Source organism: Phyllostomus discolor, chromosome 7 (assembly GCF_004126475.2).
Source record: "Phyllostomus discolor isolate MPI-MPIP mPhyDis1 chromosome 7, mPhyDis1.pri.v3, whole genome shotgun sequence".
Taxonomy (NCBI): domain Eukaryota; kingdom Metazoa; phylum Chordata; class Mammalia; order Chiroptera; family Phyllostomidae; genus Phyllostomus; species Phyllostomus discolor.
In genome coordinates, this window is record NC_040909.2 from 3,900,477 (window position 1) to 3,919,883 (window position 19,407).

The 19,407-nt window shown below is 62.6% G+C and overlaps 1 protein-coding gene across 1 annotated transcript; it reads left to right on the top strand.

Moving 5' to 3' along the window:
- The first annotated feature begins 920 nt into the window (after positions 1–920).
- CISH (cytokine inducible SH2 containing protein) lies at positions 921–5,907 on the top strand. Its single transcript, XM_028518441.2, has 3 exons — positions 921–1,076; positions 3,896–4,104; positions 4,340–5,907. The coding sequence occupies exons 1-3, from the start codon at positions 1,057–1,059 to the stop codon at positions 4,870–4,872; spliced, it is 762 nt and encodes a 253-aa protein (XP_028374242.1). The 5' UTR covers positions 921–1,056; the 3' UTR covers positions 4,873–5,907.
- Positions 5,908–19,407: the final 13,500 nt, after the last annotated feature.

The following is a 19,407-nucleotide window of genomic DNA, read 5'->3' on the forward strand; positions in this document are numbered from 1 at the left end:
AGCCCAGAAACCCAAGTGGGTTGTCCTGTGGAGTCAGGTGGGGGCTGACTGGCCCTCCCAAGTGGGTCATCACCTCTTCCCCGACCCTCGGGCAGGTTAGGGGCCAGAGGCCAGCCAGCAGGGTGGAGGCTGGATGGCCCTGCCAGGTGCAAAAGGTTGGGGCGTGTGCCTTCTCCTCAAACACGTTCAGAGACGCCGTCCTTGCCTGGCTCCTTTTGGCTGTGGCAGTCTCAGGCTTGACCCCCGTGGACCTGCTTGGATCTGGGACCTCCCTCCTCCCCCTACCTCTCCCCCATATCCCTTTCCAAACCCCACTCCATGCCACTCCCCTCCCCTCCACCCTATACACAGAGCCCGTGGGTCCCAATGCGGCACAGAAAAGGCACTTGCACCCCAGGGAGACCGCCTTGGAGGCGTGTGACCCCGCCCACGCGCTGTCATCTACCAAGAAATGAGGGCGCCTGTCCCCAGCAAAGTACAACGCCCGAAGGAAGTCTGGACTCGGGTCGGTAGAGCCCCTGCCCCTCCCTGGCCTCCTCCAAAACAGGTCTTTCCCTCGTCTGGTCTGGGTCACGCTCCAGCCCGCACGTTCGCGTCAGTCCCCGGCCACTCGACTCCGCCTCCTGCGCTGCGATTGGTCTGAGCTCGGGGCCCCGCCTCGTTTTCCTGGAAAGTTCTTGGAAATCTGTCAAAGGTGTTTCCTTTTGAGGTCCCCTCGCCGCCGCTGCAGTAGCCCGAGCCCCCGCCCGCACCCCTCCGCGGCCGGCTGCACCGCCCGCGGTTCTAGGAAGACGGGGCTTCCGGGAAGGGCTGGGACGCGGAGGACAAAAGATTAGGCCTCTGGCCCCGCCTCGCCCTCCCGGCCCGCCCCCCCCCCCCCCCCCCCGTGCTCTCCCCGCCCGCCCGCCGCCCGCCCGCCGCCTCTCAGTCCCTTCTCGCCGCCGGTGCGCCCGGGTCGTCCGCCCCGAGAGCGCGGTCTGCGCTCCCTCGGCCCCCTCCAGCCGCCGCCCGCCGGCCGAGCCCCAGCTCCCGAGCTGCCGCCGCTGCTGCCGGGACATGGTCCTCTGCGTTCAGGGGTGAGTAAGCGCGGTTCTCCGCCCCGGTTCTGAGACAAGGGACAGTGCCGGCCTCGCGCTAGCCGCCGGGGACCAGGGCTCGCCGGGTTGGAGATGACCGAAGGCGGCAGGACATCGGAGGTGACAACAGGGAATGGTGGCAACGGTGGGTAGGGAAATGGGGTCGGCTGGCGTCCGGAGGCACAGAGGGTGGGCTGAGGCTGGCTTCTGGCTGGAGCAGGTAGACGCCAGCGGCAGCACAGCCTTGAAGACGTGGCTCACCTGCCCAGATTCCCTTCTGGGCCCAGAGCGCTCTGCCCTAACCTGCCGGCACTGCGCCTACCGGTGACCTTGAGCCAGCCCCTGTCCCCCTCTGTCTGGTGATCCCCTCTCCCGCCGCCGGCTGGCAATTAGTCTCTTCTTGGGAACCAGCCTGAGACGCTGGGCTGGCATGTGCTGACCAGCAGCTCTTGGGGGAGAGCCTGGGTTTGGCCTGGTCCTGCCTGGGACACCCCCACAGTTGCCTCACCCCTCCTCTCAGCCCAGCCTAGGATCCTGCCTCTTTTCTCCAAGTTTCCCAAAGACTTGCGGGGGTGGGCGGATAAAACAGTCTTGGCCGCAGCCGAGTGTTCTTGGCACCTTGCTTCCACCCAGAGCTTCAGCCTCACCTTCAGCCAGGGGGTCTGGTCCTCTCCAGACCGATCTCACAGCTGAGAAATCCCCAGAGAGAGCTGGGTGGCCCAGCGGCTGCTATGATCAGAACCGGGTGGTGCCCAGTGGGAAGGACAGAAGGTGGGCAAGGCTGAAGCTCCCTTGACCTTGCTCTGAGCCCTCCCGTTTCCTGGGAGAAGATCTGGGGGCGCCAAGAAGAATGTACTTCTGTGCTTCTCCCGGATTGTCTCGGGCATCTCCCTCCTCTCTGAATTCTGGGGCTCCTAAATGCCTCACCCCCCATCACTGCCTTCCTCAGAGCCCCTCACCCCACCCCTAATTCCAGTGTCCTAGACTCTCTTCCACTTTGCTTCAGCTGAAACTCAGGGCCAGGGCTGGATGTCAGGGAGCAAGATTTTAACACCTCCGCGCACACGGCCCCAGGCCAGCAGGGCCCTCCTGGCTTAGGGACTCCCGGCTGTAGGTCTGAGCTGCCCGCTCCGTGGAGGGGCCCCTCCGGGCTGAGTTTGCCTCACTGGTATGTGTCCCCAGGCTGGGCTCCATAGCAGGCACACACACGTACACGCCACCCACACCTGGAACACACCAGCCCCCGCCCCCGCGGTGACGATGACACAGCCGTGGACACACCCAGACACTGTGTCAGCCCTAGAGTCGCCCACATCCATGTGTGTCCTGCTAAGTTGTCCGGACGTGGCCACCCCCAGAGTCTCCGGTCTGACTGGCTAGCTGCCTACCGTGCTGGAAGATTCCTGGGCCGGAGCTGATCCCTGAGGCCCAACAGGCAGGCCACCAGCCAGGCCCTTGGAACCCAGCCTCGGCTCCCTGAGTGGGGTTGCAGAGCACCCCCCACCCCAAACCCCGGGGCAACCAGAATGGGTGTGGGAGAGGATTAGGCAGGGGTGGTGTGCCAAGGTCTGTGGCCCCCTCTGCTCCTGAGTACGCAGGGGCCCTTCTTTGTTTAAATCTTCTAAAGGTCGTCCCTGACCTTCACGGTTGGATTTGGCTCCTGCCCGCCTCTTCCTGCCTCCCCAGCAGTGTCTGGCACTGTTGACCCACGCCGTCCCCCCTACTCCTTCCTGTGGCCTGGCAGGGTCGGCTCAGGAGCAGGGAGACCCTGGCTCCCACGCGACACCCTTTGCTTTCATGTCTGGGTTATCAGTTTTTCTCAAGGGTCGGGCCCATGGTTTCATTACCTCGGACCAGAGGGGAACCAGGCCCAGAGCTGAAGCCCGAGGGTGCATTTTGTGAGCAATGAGGGAGGACCAGCGGTCCCTTCCTCGGGCACCAGGGCCATGGCCTTCACTCCCGGGAAACCCAGGATGGCTGTGCTGGGTGGGGTCCCCCAGAGGGAAGCTACTGCTGGGAGGAAGACTGGTTCAGCAGTCCAGCTCTTGCCGTCTGAGGGTAACGTGTGGCTGACGCCCTCGTGTCTGGGGGGGCTAGGACCCCTCATTGTGGGTGAGGACAGTTCTGGTGCAGAGCCAGCTCTGCAGGGGATCACAGGGCCTAGCAGGGCTGGCTTGCCAGCGTGGGACCAGGGATGGGCACGAGCACCTTGCCCTTTGTCAGGAGCTCACGTTCACGGGAGGTGGCACGCGCCAGCGCCTTTAGAGGCCGCTGCTCACGTGGAATGCTCAGCTGGGAGGAGCAGGGAGGAGCAGAGAGCAGGATCGGACGCTGACCTGTTTAAGCTCTGCCCACTGTGGACTGAGGTCCCTCCCACTGCTCCACCGGGCCAGCGCATTTAACCCGGCACCTCGGCCAGGAGGGCAGCAGTGTGAGGCGTCTTCGCGCTGCTTCCTGTCAGTGCGGCGAGGACACCAGCTGGCCGCTGTGAGTGACAAATGTCTGCAGGGGATGATCTGTGGTTTCGATGGGTGCCCAAGAGAGGGAGAAGAGAGAGCGATTACGTACTGTCCAACAAATGCAGGAGGGTGGAGACGTCTCTTTCAAAAGGGAGTCCGTGTGTGGGGGAAGCAGCCACGGGGAGTTTTGCGACGATGAGTGGGAGGAGGGGTGCGGGGCGCATTGAGCCCGTGGGTGGGCCGGCAGGGAGCTGAGGCTCACCGAGAGGGGCTGGGGTCGTGTAGCCGGCCTGGGCGAAGGGGAGCTCTGAAGCGGGGACAGCCAGGGCCTCCACTCACTGCCCGCCCACTCCGTTCTAGACCTCGTCCTTTTGTGGCTGTGGATCGGATGGGGCAGAGGCCCCGGTGGGCCCAGCCTGAGCCAGCTATGCAGCCTTTGCCTGCCGGGGCCCTCCTGGAGGAGGTGACAGAGGAGATCCCAGCCCAGTCAGAGGGTGAGCCCAAGGTGCTAGACCCGGAGGAAGACCTGCTGTGCATAGCCAAGACCTTCTCCTACCTTCGGGAATCGGGTAAGTCTGAGGAGGGGGCAGGCTTTAGCCCGGGAAGTCTGAAGGAGGAAGCTTAGCTCTGACTGTTAATTCTGATTTGAGAGGCTCAGCCCCACCCAGGGGAGTCTGTGGGGGAGGTACAGCCTCCCCCAGGGAAGTGAGAAGTGGGAGACGGAGCTGCCCTGCGCTGGTTGGGTGCCCCCCGATAATTACCACCGTGACCAATCTCTCGGCCCCCTCTCCACCACTTGCCTAGGCTGGTACTGGGGTTCCATTACGGCCAGCGAGGCCCGGCAACACCTGCAGAAGATGCCAGAAGGCACATTCCTAGTACGTGACAGCACCCACCCCAGCTACCTGTTCACGCTGTCCGTCAAAACCACCCGCGGCCCCACCAACGTGCGCATCGAGTACGCCGACTCCAGCTTCCGCCTGGACTCCAACTGCCTGTCCAGGCCGCGCATCCTGGCCTTCCCGGACGTGGTCAGCCTCGTGCAGCACTACGTGGCCTCCTGCGCCGCCGACACCCGAGGCGACACCCCGGACCCCGCACCGCCCCCGGCCCTGCCTGTCCCCAAGGAGGATGCACCGGGCGACCCGGCGCTGCCCACCCCGGCGGCCACGGCCGTGCACCTAAAACTGGTGCAGCCCTTCGTGCGCAGGAGCAGCACCCGCAGCCTGCAGCACCTGTGCCGCCTGGTCATCAACCGTCTGGTGGCCGACGTGGACTGCCTGCCGCTGCCCCGGCGCATGGCCGACTACCTCCGGCAGTACCCCTTCCAGCTCTGACCCGGCCCACAGCCTCCTCGCCTCCCCCAGCCGTGCTCGGGAGGGGAACCCCGGCCCCAGCTGGACTTGGGCTCTCGCTGTCCCCCCTCCAGACATCCTGGTGCCCACGTCCTCCTGGAGGCTGGACCAGGAAGAGTCAGCAGGAGCGAGGCTGGGGGCCCGGTAGAGGGAGAGGTGTCCCACAACCTGAAGGGCTCGCCCCAGCTCCCATGTGGCTCCCTGGTGGTGAGCCGTGTGTCGGAGACAGAGAGAGACGGGCCGGATCTGTCTCACCTGTGGGCTGGGCCTGGGCCCCCCCCCCACCACCCTGCCGTGGCCTCCGGAACTGTAGAGACTGCCAGCCCTGGTTTCTCAGTTTGCAGGGTGGGGCGGGCCCCCTCCTTCCAACCTGTTTCTCAGGGAGGACGGCAGCCAGGGGAACTGAGGCTGACAGTGACAGTCCCCTGGTGGGAGAGCAGGCCAGGCTGGGAATGCACAGTTTTACAGTATTTATTTATTTATTCTCCGGGGGTTGGTCTCAGGGTAAGCCAACCCCGACCCTCTCCCCTGATCCCCTGAGTGCTCGGAGACCCCAGCTTCTCTGGCTCCTCCCTGCAGAGAGCCCCATCCGGAGACAGGGTGCTGGACCTGAGGCAGCCACGGATGTCCTGGTGCTGACCCCCACCTGTGAATGTGCCCGCCCTCTTCTGCGCCCGCCCTGCTCTGGGAGGGTGGGCGAATGGACGAGCAAAGGGAGCCCAAGCTGCAGCTCCTGCCCCCCGTCTGCAGAGCGCCACCCACACAGGGCTAGACTCAGGGGCAGTGGCTGCCGCTCTGGGCTCCTGGGTTTGCTTCCTTCCCAGGAAGGTGCGCCTGCCACCTGAGAGAGGGAAAGAAATACATATCTGATAAGACTTTATAAAATAATTATTATCACACAAAAAAAAAACCCACCCGGTTTGGTAGTCCTTTCTCCTTCCACTGGTTTTTCTGTAACGACAATAAAATCGTGCCTTTCGTTTGTGGAGGCCTGAGTGGGGCCTCTCTGGAGCTCTGAGCACTGTGTCCCCTTCGACCTTATTGTCATTGTCACACTTCACGGCTGGGTCAGCGGAGGCCCGGGGACTCGATGTGGCTAAACAGGCCCCGCCAGGGGCCCACTGAGGTGTGGAGGGGACAGCATGCAGCCTTTCTCTCGTTCCTCCTTGTCCCCCCGGGGTGGGGGGGAGGCTGGGGGGCTGGGAGGCAGGCGGGGAGGGCCTGCAGGGTCACCGCCCAGGCCACTGCTGGCTCGGGGGTGGTGGTGGCAGCCGAGCAACGGAGCCGCAGTGCGAAAATAGGGGGACGCCAATGAAAGATTAAAAGCGGAGAATTCTAGGGGGATGGGTGCTGTGGCTCATCTCTGGTGACCTTGTCTTTTTTTTTTTTTAAGATTTTATTTACTTATTTTTAGAGAGGGAAGGGAGGGAGGGAGAGAGAGAAAGAGAGAAACATCAATGTGTGGTTGCTGGGGGTTATGGCCTGCAACCCAGGCATGTGCCCTGACTGGGAATCGAACCTGCGACGCTTTGGTTCCCAGCCCGAGCTCAATCCACTGAGCTACGCCAGCCAGGCGTTGACCTTGTCTTTTGAGGTGACGAGGCCGATGGTCAGGGAGGGCTCGGCCGGTCGTCCTGGGGAGAAGGCACAGCGCGAGCAGAGGCGCCCGGGCGTGACCGGGACGCCCCCGCGCCCAACCACCGGGAGGCCTGCCGAAGGGTCCTTCCGCGCGGCGGGGCATGTCTGCTGGGCTGAGCATAGTGGCGGGGAAGCTGGCAGGCAGGCCTGGCCTCAGGTCGGGGCAGGTGGTGTTGGGAGACCACCTCTCCTTCACTCAGGGTCCCAGCCCCCGGAAGAGGGGAGAAGAGCAGTGCAAAGGGAAGCACGCCCTCGCCTGGCGCTCTGACTTCGGGACGCGCCGGCACCTGCCGGCCCACCACCTGCCAGCCCACCGGGCCCGCAGTGGGTGTTCCGCCCCTTCACTCGAGCGCGTCGCAGGAGAGCTCCGAGCCTCCTTTAGTCGCCCAGCCCTTATTTTACAGACAGTGCTCACTGCCTCCTTTTCTTAGCCTTCAGACAACCAGAGCTGCAGGCCCGGGGAGGCCAGTGCTGGCCGGTTGGGAGCAGGGGGTGTGAGGGGGCCAGGGAGGCAGGAAGGGACACCAAGGAAGAGCCGTGGGGGCCCAGGACCTTGGGGGCAAAGAGCGGAGCTGACGCTGGGTGAGAGTGAGCGGGGGCAGGTGAAGGCTCTCTCCCGGGAGTGGTGCCCGGGCACCCGGTCTGGGGCCTCCTCCGCTGCTGGCTGCCTACGGGGCCTGAGAACACGCCTCCCCCAGGGCCCCAGGGCCCTGCCAGGGGGTGTGAGGTGTCCTGTTGCTCCAGCCTGGGTCTTAGTGACTTTGTGACTCCCCGAATGTCTGCGGTGACCCCTCTGCGCACTCTGCCCCCAGATCTGAGTCCCCTGGCGGGCGGGTGGCAGTGGCAGACACGGAGTGGCCAGAGGGAGGCTGTCCCCCACAGGGTGCGGTGGCCTGGACAGAAAGCTGCGGTGACCAGAAGGAGCCCAGGAACTTCACTGACGACGGAGGGGAGACATCGCAGCACATCCGCGGGCGCCGGCTGTGGGCAGGGCTTTGCACCTCCTACAGAGCTCAGCACACCCCGGGAGTGGGTCTAACGAGTCCCCATCCCCCACAAATAAGGAAACTGAGGCCAGGAGGGGCGTGGGTCTGGCTGACAAGGGGAAGCACAGAGCAGAGCTGTCCTTGAGGGATCTCAGCTGCCTGCCTGCCCCTGGACTGCTGCGCGAGATGGCGAGGGCTGGCCGCTCTCAGGTGAGGTGCGCTTGGATGCTGGTTCTATCATCTCCAAGCATCACCTCCTTGCTAAGATCTCTGCAGCCACCGTCCTGTCCAGCAGGGTCCCCTCCCCCTCCCCCTTGCCTCGGCTCAAGCCAGGGTGCAGCTCTTGCCTGGGGAGGGGCTGCCAGCTACTTCTGAACCCTGGTAATTTTATGCTTTAGTCTTATTTTCATGTTTCCCTCTTGGTGAGGTGAGTCAGTGATGCTGAGAACAGGGACTGTGGAAGCTGTGTCCTCGGGCCCCAGACCCCGGACAGAGACCTAGTTTAACAGATGCGGAAAATCCTCTGGTCAGCACAGTCGCCCCTGGGTGGTCCTGAGCTAGTAAGAGGGGTGCACCCTGCCAGCACTGGCCGGGGAGGAAGAGGGGCCACCCGGTAGGTGCAGTGGGCCCGGCACACCAGCACTAACAGTGACTGACGGAAACCCCACACCAGCTAAGTCCTTTACCAGCTCACACGCCCCTTGGGTACCAGCTGGGCCAGACTCCACCTAGGCCCTGGGCACACAGACAAGTGAACTAATGGGCACTCAGGACAAGTTTTGAGAGTAAACGAAGCAAGCCGAGGATGGGGCAGGGTGGCGTTGGGTGCAGGGGCGCTGCTGCAGGTGAGAGGCTCGGGCAAAGCTCTGGAGCGGGTGGGCCTGAGTCTGGACACCTGAGCAAAGAGCAGGAGCTCACTATGCGACAACTTAGGGCAAGGGCGTCCCAGGTGGCAGGAGCTGCCAGTGCAACGGCCCTGAGCAGGGCCATGCCCGGAACGACAGGAGTGAGGAGAAGGAGTGGCTGCCCGGGGCAGAGGGGGCACATGGTGTGGCCGAGCACCTCCTGAGTGTTTAGCAGGAAAATTCTCTGACCCAATGCTTATGTCCAAGGGGCAGACATGTACGCTGGCTGGGGACGGCCCCGAGAGGACCTGGGGCCAGGACACCAAAGAAGGCTGATAGGAGGTGTGAGAGGGGACCCAAGAGAACCCAGAATTATCTTCTGCAAGGCGGGCCCCTTGTAGTACAGGCTGCCCCCCCCTAGGTGAGTGTTCCAAGAACCCATCTGCATCAGTGTGCCACCTGGCGTTGTTGTGAGAGGCTGGGTTTGGCTTCAGTTAATTTTTTTTTTTTTTTTGAAGACTCTTTCAATGCATTTGTCCATTTCATGATGGGTGACTTATGAGCACATCTGCCCACACCATGCTGAGTGTTCAGCAGGTTTTGACCAAAACCCGCCAGATCCCCAAGCCCCACCCTCCCTATTCACCCAGTCTTTCCCGGAACAACTTTTTTTGTTTGTTTGTTTCCCCAGGTGGAATAAGTCCTCAGAGGAAAACATTTGCCGATGTGGAAGAGGTGAAACAAAAAATGGCAGAAGCACTAAAAGGCATCAAAATTTACAAGTTCAAGAACTGCTCTGAGAGATGTAAAAATCTCTCGAGAGGTGTATTACACCACATGGAGAGTACACGGAAGGTGACTGGAGTTTAAACATGTAACATAAATACACAACTTTTTACAAAGAAACTCTGGGCTCTGTGGGGCCCCCCCTCACAGGGGCGATGGCAGGGTGCAGCGTGGTGGGAGCAGGAGAAGGTGGGCACTGCGGCTTGGTGACCCTGGGCGGGCCCGCACCCCACTGAGTTCTCACCGCAGACTCGCACACCAGCAGAGGTTGTCCCCACTTACAGCCCAAGAGGGAAGACTCACAGAAAGCTAGTGGCTCCTTTAGGGTCGCACAGCTCGTGAGGGACAGAGCCCAGGTCCAAACTCTGACTTGAGAGCTCTGCTCTGCCTCCCAGGGGCCAGTAAGCCAAAGCCTTGGCACTCAAGGGGTGGGTCAGTTCAGGAGGGCTTCCTGGAGGAGGGGGCAAAGGCTAGGTAGGGCTGGAGGGCTGGGTCCTGGAGGATTCTGCCAGGCCCTGGGGAGGCGGAGCTTGGTCCTGGGTGCTGTGCCTCCCTGGACTCAACACTCCTCTGGAGCAACTTTGGGGACAGAGATGCCACGTTGTCATCCAGGCCAGTGAGAGGTCGCGCTGGGACATTTCACCACAACCATCGAGAGCTCTAACACCCCCGAATCATCAGGCCCCGCACCAAGGCCTGGCCGTTCATCTGCCGGCTGAGCAGGCCTTGCAGGCCGAGGGTGGACAGAGGTCTGAAGAGGGCTGGGGGCATGGATGGGTGGGCAGCAGCCTCCAGCCCTGCACAGCCATGTGCAGGGACGGGGAGCAGCAAGGGCCTGACATGGGCCTGGGAGAAGGCAGGAGGGTCCCAGGGGGTTCCCAGAGGCCCCCTCCTCCAGGAGAAGGGGGCCCTTCGGGCCTCGCAGCCCTTGCGCACCCACCTGCTGGGCCAGTCTCACTGGAAAGCAGGACCGAGCTTTGCCAGAAACCCAGTCACCTCTCCTTGTGAGTGTGTCCTTCCCCTGACCCCTGACCCCTGACTGTCTGGTGTGGGGCCCATCCCCAGCTTCAGCTGGCCCCACAGCGGGCTGCCCAGCAGGTCGGTCACTCCAGCAGCCACTCTGGGGCAGCCGGTGAGGGCTCCTGTGCCCAAGGCTGGAGAGAGAGGAGGCCCCTGGAGGTTCCGTCTTTCTGACGCATCCCCACACCTGGTTTTACTCCTGCCACCCCTCCAGTCTGCACCCAGGGCTGCGCACTCGGTTCTGGGAGGTTCCCTCCACCGCACTCAGTGCAGGTGGTTCCTTGGCTGCGAAACGGGGAGCGTGAGGGGACCTGGGGGCCTTGGGGGGGTTGTGAGGTGACGCTCAGAGAAGCCTGACAAGGTTCGACGTGGCAGCTGCTACAGCTGTCATTGTATCTACTCCTTGTCCACGTGTTTAATCCCGTTCGAGAGGCGGATGGGAAAGCAGTTGGTGTCCCCTGAGGTCCCCCCAGGGGCTGCAGGGGAGCTGGGCTGGAACTCTCTGGGCCTCTGAGCAGCCCCTGGCCCCACCAGCTCTGCCACCGCCCTCCAAGTCCAGCCCTCCACCCTCCAGTGCCATTTGCCACCCCCCATGGCCTTGGGTTCTAGCCCCGCTGAATAGATCCTTTGGTTTCCGTCTCTGTGTGGATCGGCATAAAGCCCAGTCCAGCCCAACCTTCTAGCAACTTCCTTTCCAGCTCCACGACACACTGGGCCATCGGCTACCCTTCCTCAGGGCCTCCCTCAGGCCTGTTAGCTGCCCAACCCTCAGCGGCCTGCACCCTCAAAGGTGAGTCACAGGTGACAGAAGGGAGCTGGTCAGGTGCCTCTAGGTCTGTTCCATTTCAAAGATGCCAGCCTGGGACCCACAGAGGCGAAGCAGCTTATCGATAGTCAACCAGGGAGGAAGCTGGCATAGGGGGTTCAAATACCGGGCCCGAGAGCCCGTGCCCTCACCCTGGAGCTCCTGAACTGGAGTCTACCGCCTGCTGGCTGGCAGCGTGCGCAGCCTGGTTCCTGGCCCCCCGGGCTCCTGGTGGCCAGACCGGGACTCCTCACGGCCCCGAGGCACAACGCCACCCTTCTCCCATCTGGGAGACAGTCCCCACATCCGCCCCTGGCCGGTCGGTCTCCAAGTCTGCTCGCCTTGCCCCTGGCCCCTCCCCATGCCCCCGAGGCTGTCTTGCCCAGACCTACCCTCATCCCCTCTCACCCCTGGCTGGACCCTCTGGCTGGACCCTCCGGCTGGACCCTCCTGATGGCCCCCTGGCCAGCCCGACCGCCAGCTCCAAGGTGCGGAGCTCAGACACCTGACCCAGCGCCTCCGTCCCCACTGAGCGCTGTTCTCGGGCCTCCGCCGTCCCTGCCCGGGCCGTGCCCCAGGGTCCAGGACTCGGCTTTCCAAACTGCCAAGCCATTTCATCCTGCTCCCCACCCCCAAGGAGCCCACCAGGCTGTCATTCATCCTGCAACGTCCTCCTCCCTCCGTTCTGCCAGAGCAAACTCTTACTCACCCGTCGAAGCCAGCTTCCAACGCTCCTTTCCTAAGAAGCCCCCCTGACTTCCCCAGCCTTCACTCCCACCTGCTTCAGGCGCCGCCCTGCGTCCCGGGGAGGCCCTGGGCTCGAGCCCTCCCAGGTCTCTCTGGCCGAGGGAGGAGAAAACACACCTTCCATAACAGGTTACAAACAGGCATTCTCTGACTTCTTGTGAAGTCTCCCTCCCTCTCGCTCTCTCTCTCTCACACACACACACACACCCCGTGCTTCCCCTGAAAGTCCCCTGGGGGTGTCTGAGGAGGTGAACCAGCCAGGTGAGGAGGAAAAACACAGGCACGGTTCAAAGCTCAGCCCTTCCAGACTCGCTGTAGGGCCTCGGGCAAACAGTTACAGCTCCCAGCACCTCCGTCCCCCGTCTGTGTGACAGAGGCTGCGGTGCCACGCCATGCCATGCCACGCCACGCCATGCCACGGGCAGGTTGGGAGGGGGTGGGCCTGGCTTGGGCAGGTATGGAGGGAGTGGAAGCCGGTGCTCGCCTCTCAGCAGGCCTGGAGCGGAGGGGTCTTTCTGATGCGGCCAGGGCCTGATGCTCAATGGAAAAGCACTTGCTCCCGTGGCCCAGATCCAGGGGAAGCACGCAGGGCCCAGAGCACAGGAGGCAGCCTTGCCTCTGAGGGCTGCTGTGCCCGGCGGTCCCCACACTCTGGTGGCGTGGCTGGAGGGAGAGGGACACATAGCCGACGCGCCCCAGGCAGAGCCCTGTCCCAGGGGCTGTGTCCACACCCGTGAGCCCCCGTGAGCCCCACGGGGCCTCTCCTGTCCCCGGAGCTGGGCTCCTGCCCCGTCCAGAGGGAAGGGTTTCACTCAGAGTCTGGACTGGGCCAGAGCCCCTTCCTGCAAAGGAGCGCTTCACAGCGGCCCATCCCCGCTTCTGAGCGCCAACACGCAGTGCGTGTGTGTGCACGTGTGTGTGCGTGTGTGTGTGGCGCGTGCTTGTTGGCGTTTGCATTGGGCAGACACCCCGTGGTGTCTCAGCCTCCTCAGGTGGCGGCCCTGGCAGAAGAGCAGTTCTCAGGAACCCTGTTGTCCAAAGCCCCAGGAAGGCGAGGCCCGAGGAGGCTGATCCAGGGGACAGGTTAGAGGGCGTGGGTAAGACTCGAGGGACAGCTTTCCCGACAGAGAGCACCTTCCCCCACCGGCATGGCTGTGGGGCGGCCCTGGGACCCTCGCCAGCTCCGTGCTGCCATCCGGGCATCTTGGAGGCGGGTGACCTGGGCAGGCGGCTCCGTCTCCCTGAGCCATCTGAGCTTCAACGTGGTACAAAGCCCCAGCTTTGCTGTTACTGCCATGGGCCCCTCGCTCCCCACCCTAGGGTGCCCAGGCCGCTCTCTGTAGCTCTTGACCTCTTCCCTCTAGCCGGCGGGTGCCTGGGGGGGGGCTGTGCTTTGGGAGTAGCAGCACCCCTTTCTCCTCTGGGCCTCAGCGGGTGAGCCAGGGCCTGCCAGGCTCAGGAGGCCCCTGGGCCTCGCACGGGACAGAGGAGGTGTGGCGTGGCCACCCCGCCCCCACCCGGGGTGAGGTGTTTTCGCTAGAACTGAAGCAGCTGTGGCTGGAGGCCTCTTCCCAGGAAAAAAGAGCAGGGCGCCTCTTCCAAGAACTCCGAGGAGGCAGGGGCGGGGGAAGCGGGGGAGTTAATTTTAAACCAAAGAGCCTTCAACGCTTCTCAGGAACTGGTTGCTCAACCTGACCTGGCAGGTCTCAGGCGAGTGGGCAGGCCTGGTGCCAGCTCAGACGTGGGGGTGGGGGTGGAGGACATGCCCCAGAGGGGGAGGCCCATGACCTTGAGGGAAGTTGGGTTTTGTCCTTGCCCATGAATCAGGGCCCGTCGTCACCTCTGACCTCACCAACCCCACTTGGCTTGCTGGGGTGTGGGCTGGGGTGACGTGCTGTGTCCTGGCCAGGCAATGTGAAGTCTCACAGGATTAATAATACAGGTGTCAGGTCCTTCCAAGGGCCCTGAGACTGACTGTCATGCCGCCCCGCTCCCCACCACTGTTCCCTGCTCAGAGTCTGTCCCTCTGGGGGTTGTCTGACGGAGGCCTGTGCTGTTAGCCCATGGGACAGGACCCCGGGGTACCAGGCTGGGGGCGGGGGCAGGGTAGCCTGCAGCAAGCTGGCCCAAGTGCTGGGCCCAAGAGGGGAGAGTCTGAGCTGAGCCCACAGGGCCTGCCCCCGGGCTGACTGGCAGTCCACAAGGCGCCTTCCCTACACCGATCTCCTGTCCCCTACCCAGTGTGGCCACCCCCTCCCGACTGGCAGCCCGGGCCCTCCTCTCAGCAGCTGGTCCCTAGACGGTGCTCCCAGGATACCCCTCCTCCACTACCTCTACCAGCTGCCCACTGAGACCCCAGTAGCCCGGGCGGGGCGGGGCCTCTGTTCTAGGAAAGAACCCTGAGCAAAGGCTGCCAGGAGCCGAAGTTCTTGGAATCAATGCCGCAGGGAGAGGGGTTACGCTTCTTGGAACTTGCTGGCTGCTCTAGGGAGAGAGGCTCAGAGGATGGGCAATGACCTAGTTAAGGGGGGAGGGGTGCTAAGGCCTCAGCTTGTGTCCCTACCTCCAGGAAGCCCTCCTTGACTTCAGGTGCCTCCTTGGACATGCCCATCTGGGCAGCAAATATGCTGGGCCCGTCTAAGGGACAGTCAGCACAGGTCCAGGCCTGGCACAGCCTCTGCGGTCCCCAGCGTCCAGCAGAGGTGGGGCATGGAGTGCACAGCCAGAGACAGTAGGGAAAATAGGCGGCACGTGTGCGTGGGGAGGGGCGGTGTGTGAGCGTGGGCACACGGGTGGAGGTGGGAAGTCAGGCTCAGGTTTATCGCCCGGGCCGGTGAAGGGCTCGGGGAGAGTAGGAGGCAGGGCCAGGTGGGGTCAGCAGGGCCATGCCCTGCTCACTGGCTGCCCCCCTGCTAGTGGACGGGCAGCTGTGACTGGTCCAGGGGTGACTCCTGTCACCCCTTCAGGCCAGTCTTTTCCTCAGCGGCAGCACCAGGCCCCCGAGAGTGGTCCCACGCCCAGGGTGCATCTGTGCAGTCAGAGCCTGCATCTGGCCCGCGGGCCTCAGTTTCTCTATCTGGATAATGGAAGGGAGAAGCTGCAGGCCCCCAGGATGGCTGTGAGGGGTGTGACCCCGGCCTGGGACTGGGTTGGGGCCCACACCTCTTCGAAGGAGTGGCCCTGAGTGGTTTTCCATGAGAAAGTCCAAGGGTCAGCACCGGCGGAACAGGGCCGGACGTTGGGCAGAGGAGACTGGGGAGGGCTGGATGGGCCTGGAGGGAAGAAAGGGGGTCCCGCCCTGGTTGGGTGGTCTTGGGGCAGCCGTTTAGCCACTCAGGACCTGTTTGCCTTCCAAAGAATGGAGAAGCCTCCCTGGCCATGGCCATGGTCAAGGCCAGACAGAGGGGAGGGCGGGGCCTTGGCTCTGCCCTCAGGCCCTCGGTCACCCCTAGGCTGTCACTGAGCACAGCTGCCGGCTGCTCCCCACCCACCCCCAGCTCATCACAGGGAGGGGCCCCTGCCCTTCCTCCAGGGACCAGTCCTGGAGCTGAGAACAGCGGAGACCGTCCGGTGGGGACTGTGAGGCGGGGCTGGGACAGAGGGGCCCTTTGACCCCTGTGGAATGACAGAGCACCCCAGAGACATAGCTCATCGCTGAGCCATGCCGTGCCGGTTCTCGGGGCCCCCAAGGCCCCTGCAGAGGGTGGGAACACTGCGCCATCCGCCCAGAGGCCCTGGGACCTACATGGGGTCAGGCTGGCCTTGGCCGGAAGGAACCGGCTGTGTGTGGGACAGCGGGACCCGAAGCCCACCCACCCTGAGTGGGCACAGCGGCCGGTGGTATCCACAGGGTTTGCAAGGATACTGGGGCCCTGCTACGGGTGGCTCCAGAGCCAGGCCACCACCTGTATGACCTGAGCCTGTCCCCAGTCCTCTCTGCGCGCCCCCCTGTAAAGCGCGGAGCGGAGTAAATGGATACGTCTGGTGCTTTCCCCTTCTCCTCGGGGCCTCCTCCCTGGTCCCATCCCGAGGCCACAGGGACGTGAGCCCCGAGTTTCCTCCGGCCCTTGCTGAAGCGCAGGGAGGGCCTGTGGACACCCCTGCCCTGCCTGCCGAGTGAAGCACGGGCCCCGGTGTCGGCGGGGGCCCCGGCAGGAGGACCCAGGGAAGCCCGCATCACAGGAGCGAAAATACTTAAACGTCATAAAACTCGAGCTACGAACTGCTAAAACAATATGTGCTACCTTCCGCCTCAGCAAATAAACCTCCATAACAATAAATTTCTGTAAATCTGTGATGCTTATGTCCGAAGGTCATACAAAAGTATGAGAAAAAGTCAAATATCAAAAGGTACTGAATTTGCCCTGGCTGTTGCAGCTCAGTGGATTGAGCTCGGGCTGCGAACCAAAGCGTCGCAGGTTCGATTCCCAGTCAGGGCACATGCCTGGGTTGCAGGCCATCACCCCCAGCAACCGCACATTGATGTTTCTCTCTCTCTCTCTCTCTCTCTCTCTTTCTCTCTCTCCCTACCTTCCCTCTCTAAAAATAAATAAATAAATAAATCTTTAAAAAAGTTACTGAACTTGATGATTACTGCTTACGCCCAGGTGCGCAGCGATGCTGGGTGAGAAGACAAAGGTGTGTCATTCAGCAGGTGGCATATACTCACCCTGTGACGTTCACTGCTCTTGCTTTTACTCCAGTCAGACTACTGATCATGTGATTAAAATAAAATACTACCTAAACTAAATCTAATTTAAAATATTAAACATTCGAACGTGTCAACATACATTACAAAAACTTACTGCTAAAAGAGTCAAAATCAGTAAAATTAAAAAGGCAACACACGAACTCTAAGTTATAATAATGTGAACATTCAAATGAAAAAGATTTGAAACTAAAGCTTTACTGAACTTGTCGAAGTGTTATGTTAACTTTATTTACTAAACTGTAAAGTGTTTTTCTGGAAACACTTTCCGCTTCACACGCCAGCCCTGTGGGAAGGCAGGCCAGTTCCCAGCTCCCTCCCGGTGCACCCCGAGGCCGGAGTGATGTCATCAGGAGCGTCTGGGTCCGTCTCCCCCTGTGCCAGCGCCGCGTGCCAGGTCCCCGGATGACGCGGGTGCCCGGCCGTTCTTTAGCCCATTTTCTGTGAATCGCTTGTTTGTGCCTCTGTGGTTCAGTCTAAATAGCAGGCCCCAGGCAGACAGACCAGGCGCGGTTTCCAGTAACCAGCCCTGGAGCAATTCGGAAACAAAACGCAGTCCACCGTCTTCCTCACACAGGAAACCACCGTCGGTTCTGGGAGGGTGAAATAGCAGAGCGTGATCGATGGAACCCCGAGTGCTTTAGCGCAGGGGTCCCCGCACTCCAGGCCTGCTGGGAACGGGGCCCCACAGTGAAGAGGTGAGCCTGAATGTTAAAGCACTCGAATCATCCTGAAACCGTCACCCCCGCCCCCTGCCCAGTCCGTGGAAAAATCGTCTTCCACGAAACCCGTCCCTGGCGCCCAAGAGGCTGGGGCCGCTGCCTTAGAGCGCCCCCCACCCCCGGGCATCACCACACCAGTGCTGACTCCGGGGGAGGGAGCCTTTCTTCCTTCAGGGGTCTCACCTGCACACTTCAAAGGGGGGGTCTGGGGGAAGGAGAGCCCCATCAGAAATCCGCTGAGTGTCATCTCCCCGTCTTGGGGAGGGGGGGTTCCCCCAGAAGCAGGCTCTGGGACAAGGATCCAGATACAAATAGCTTGTTTGGGAGGTGAGGCCGAGACCACGCTCCACAGTCCTGTCCCCCTTCTGTCCACCCCCGGGTGGACGCACTGATCGCCCTGTTCCAAACGAGCATTTCAAGGGCGATTATTACGGTGAACAGCCTTAGAAGACAGAGACAACAGCTCCCTCCTGGGAAGAGGGCGGATTTGTTTCCTTCCAGCGTAATAAAGATAGTATCTCCCTCTGGGGCAGGGCTTGGGCAGGTTTGCTTGCCACCTATTGTAAGAGGTCTGGATCCCCCTTCAGCTCACGGCCCCTCTCCAGTAAGGTGGCCCTCTGCAAGAGCGAGCGTCCTCTGGCCCCTCCTGAGTCAGCCTGTGGGAGCTGAGGTTTGGGGCATGTGGTGCAAGAACATGCTGATCCTCTGTCTCCTGCCGCACCGTGAATAATGAACGGGTCCTTGTTTCTGGGCCGGCGGTCTGGTGTCTCCTGCAGTGTCCTTGGGGACGACAGGGCAGGGTCACTCGCTGGCTCGCCAGCTGTGTCAGGCCTCAGAGGAGGCTCCCCTGGAGGACAGGGACAGCGAGGCAGGGACGGGGATGCAGCCCAGGCAGGCGCCTTGAGGAGCGGGTTCCCTCTGTGGGCGACCGAGGCTCAGTCCTCACTGAGAGACGGTGCCGGGAACACACCTCAGGGTCGTCCTGGCGAAGGAGCGAGGAAGCTGGGGTGCACGCACCCGCCACCTCCCGCCCTCCGCTGGCCTGGGGCTGCTCCAGTGGGTGAGCCCCCCCCGCCCCGCCCCGCCCCGCCCCAGCACTTTCCGCCCCTCACCGAGCAGGCCTCTGCGGCAGAGCAAGCCCGGCTGAGCGCCACGGCTGCCGCGTGGGAACTGGAGGGCGAGGGGAAGTGAGCTGCTCGGGTTCCGTGTGGGTTCCCTGTGAGCGGGGCCTTATCTGAACACCGCCCGACCCCAGGGCCTGGCGAAATGCCAGGCAGACAGTGAGCGAAGGCAGGCCACGGGACCCAAGGAGAAGGGCCTGTCCCCTGGCCTGTCTTCCCCCCGAGGCCAGGAGCCGCTGAGGGGCCCCTCTGGACCGGTGTCTCCTCCGCACTCTAGTGCCCGAGAGCAGGCGCGGCATCGGCAAATACCCAGTAAAGGTTTCTGCGTGAACGATGCAAGTAAACACGCTTCTGCAATAAACAGAGAAGCCTCTGCGTCAGCCAGGACTGACGGAGCCACCCTCAACTCGGAGAAAGACTACCAACCCCAGATCACCCCCATGGCTGGTGGAGAGGCACCCCCACCTACGCAGGGCGCAGGCTGCAAATGCTCTGGCCACCACTGGTTTTCAAAGACTATATTGAGGGTCTTGGCCAAGCTCTAAGACAAGGAAAATAAATGAGAGCTGTACACGTCAGAAAGGAAAAGACAAACGTGTCGTCCTTTTTTGGGGTACAAGGTCAGTGGAGAAACTCCAAAAGAAGCGAAGAACCGCTGATCTAGGAGGAGTGAAGAAAGCGGCCGGTGCTGATACACCACACACACTAGCAGCTTTCCCAGCCCGGCGAGAACCCCTGGGGACGCCCCCTGGTACGGTCAGTACGACCCACGCCGTGTCATGTGGGAGGGAGGGGCGCTGCCATGCCGCCTTCCTTGGAGCCCGAGGCCTGCGCAGCCAGCGGGGGAGGGAGGGAGCCCCGGGGAGCTGCAAGCCACCTGCCCCTGGCTGAGTTTTACCTCCTGCCCCCCAGAACCCACCCAACGTTCTCCACGGTCCCCAAGCCAGGTGCACAGACGAGGTCCCGACATCCCCCAGCCCCGCTCGGAGCTGGCCCAGCTGCACACAAGCTGCCAGTTCCAGAGGGTGGGCTGTGGCCCCTCCCTGAGACACAGCGGCAGCCCTGGACAGTCGGGGGGGGGGGGGGATGTGCAGTGAGGGGACAGCCAGGGAGCAGCCGCGGGCTCAGAGCCTCGTGGG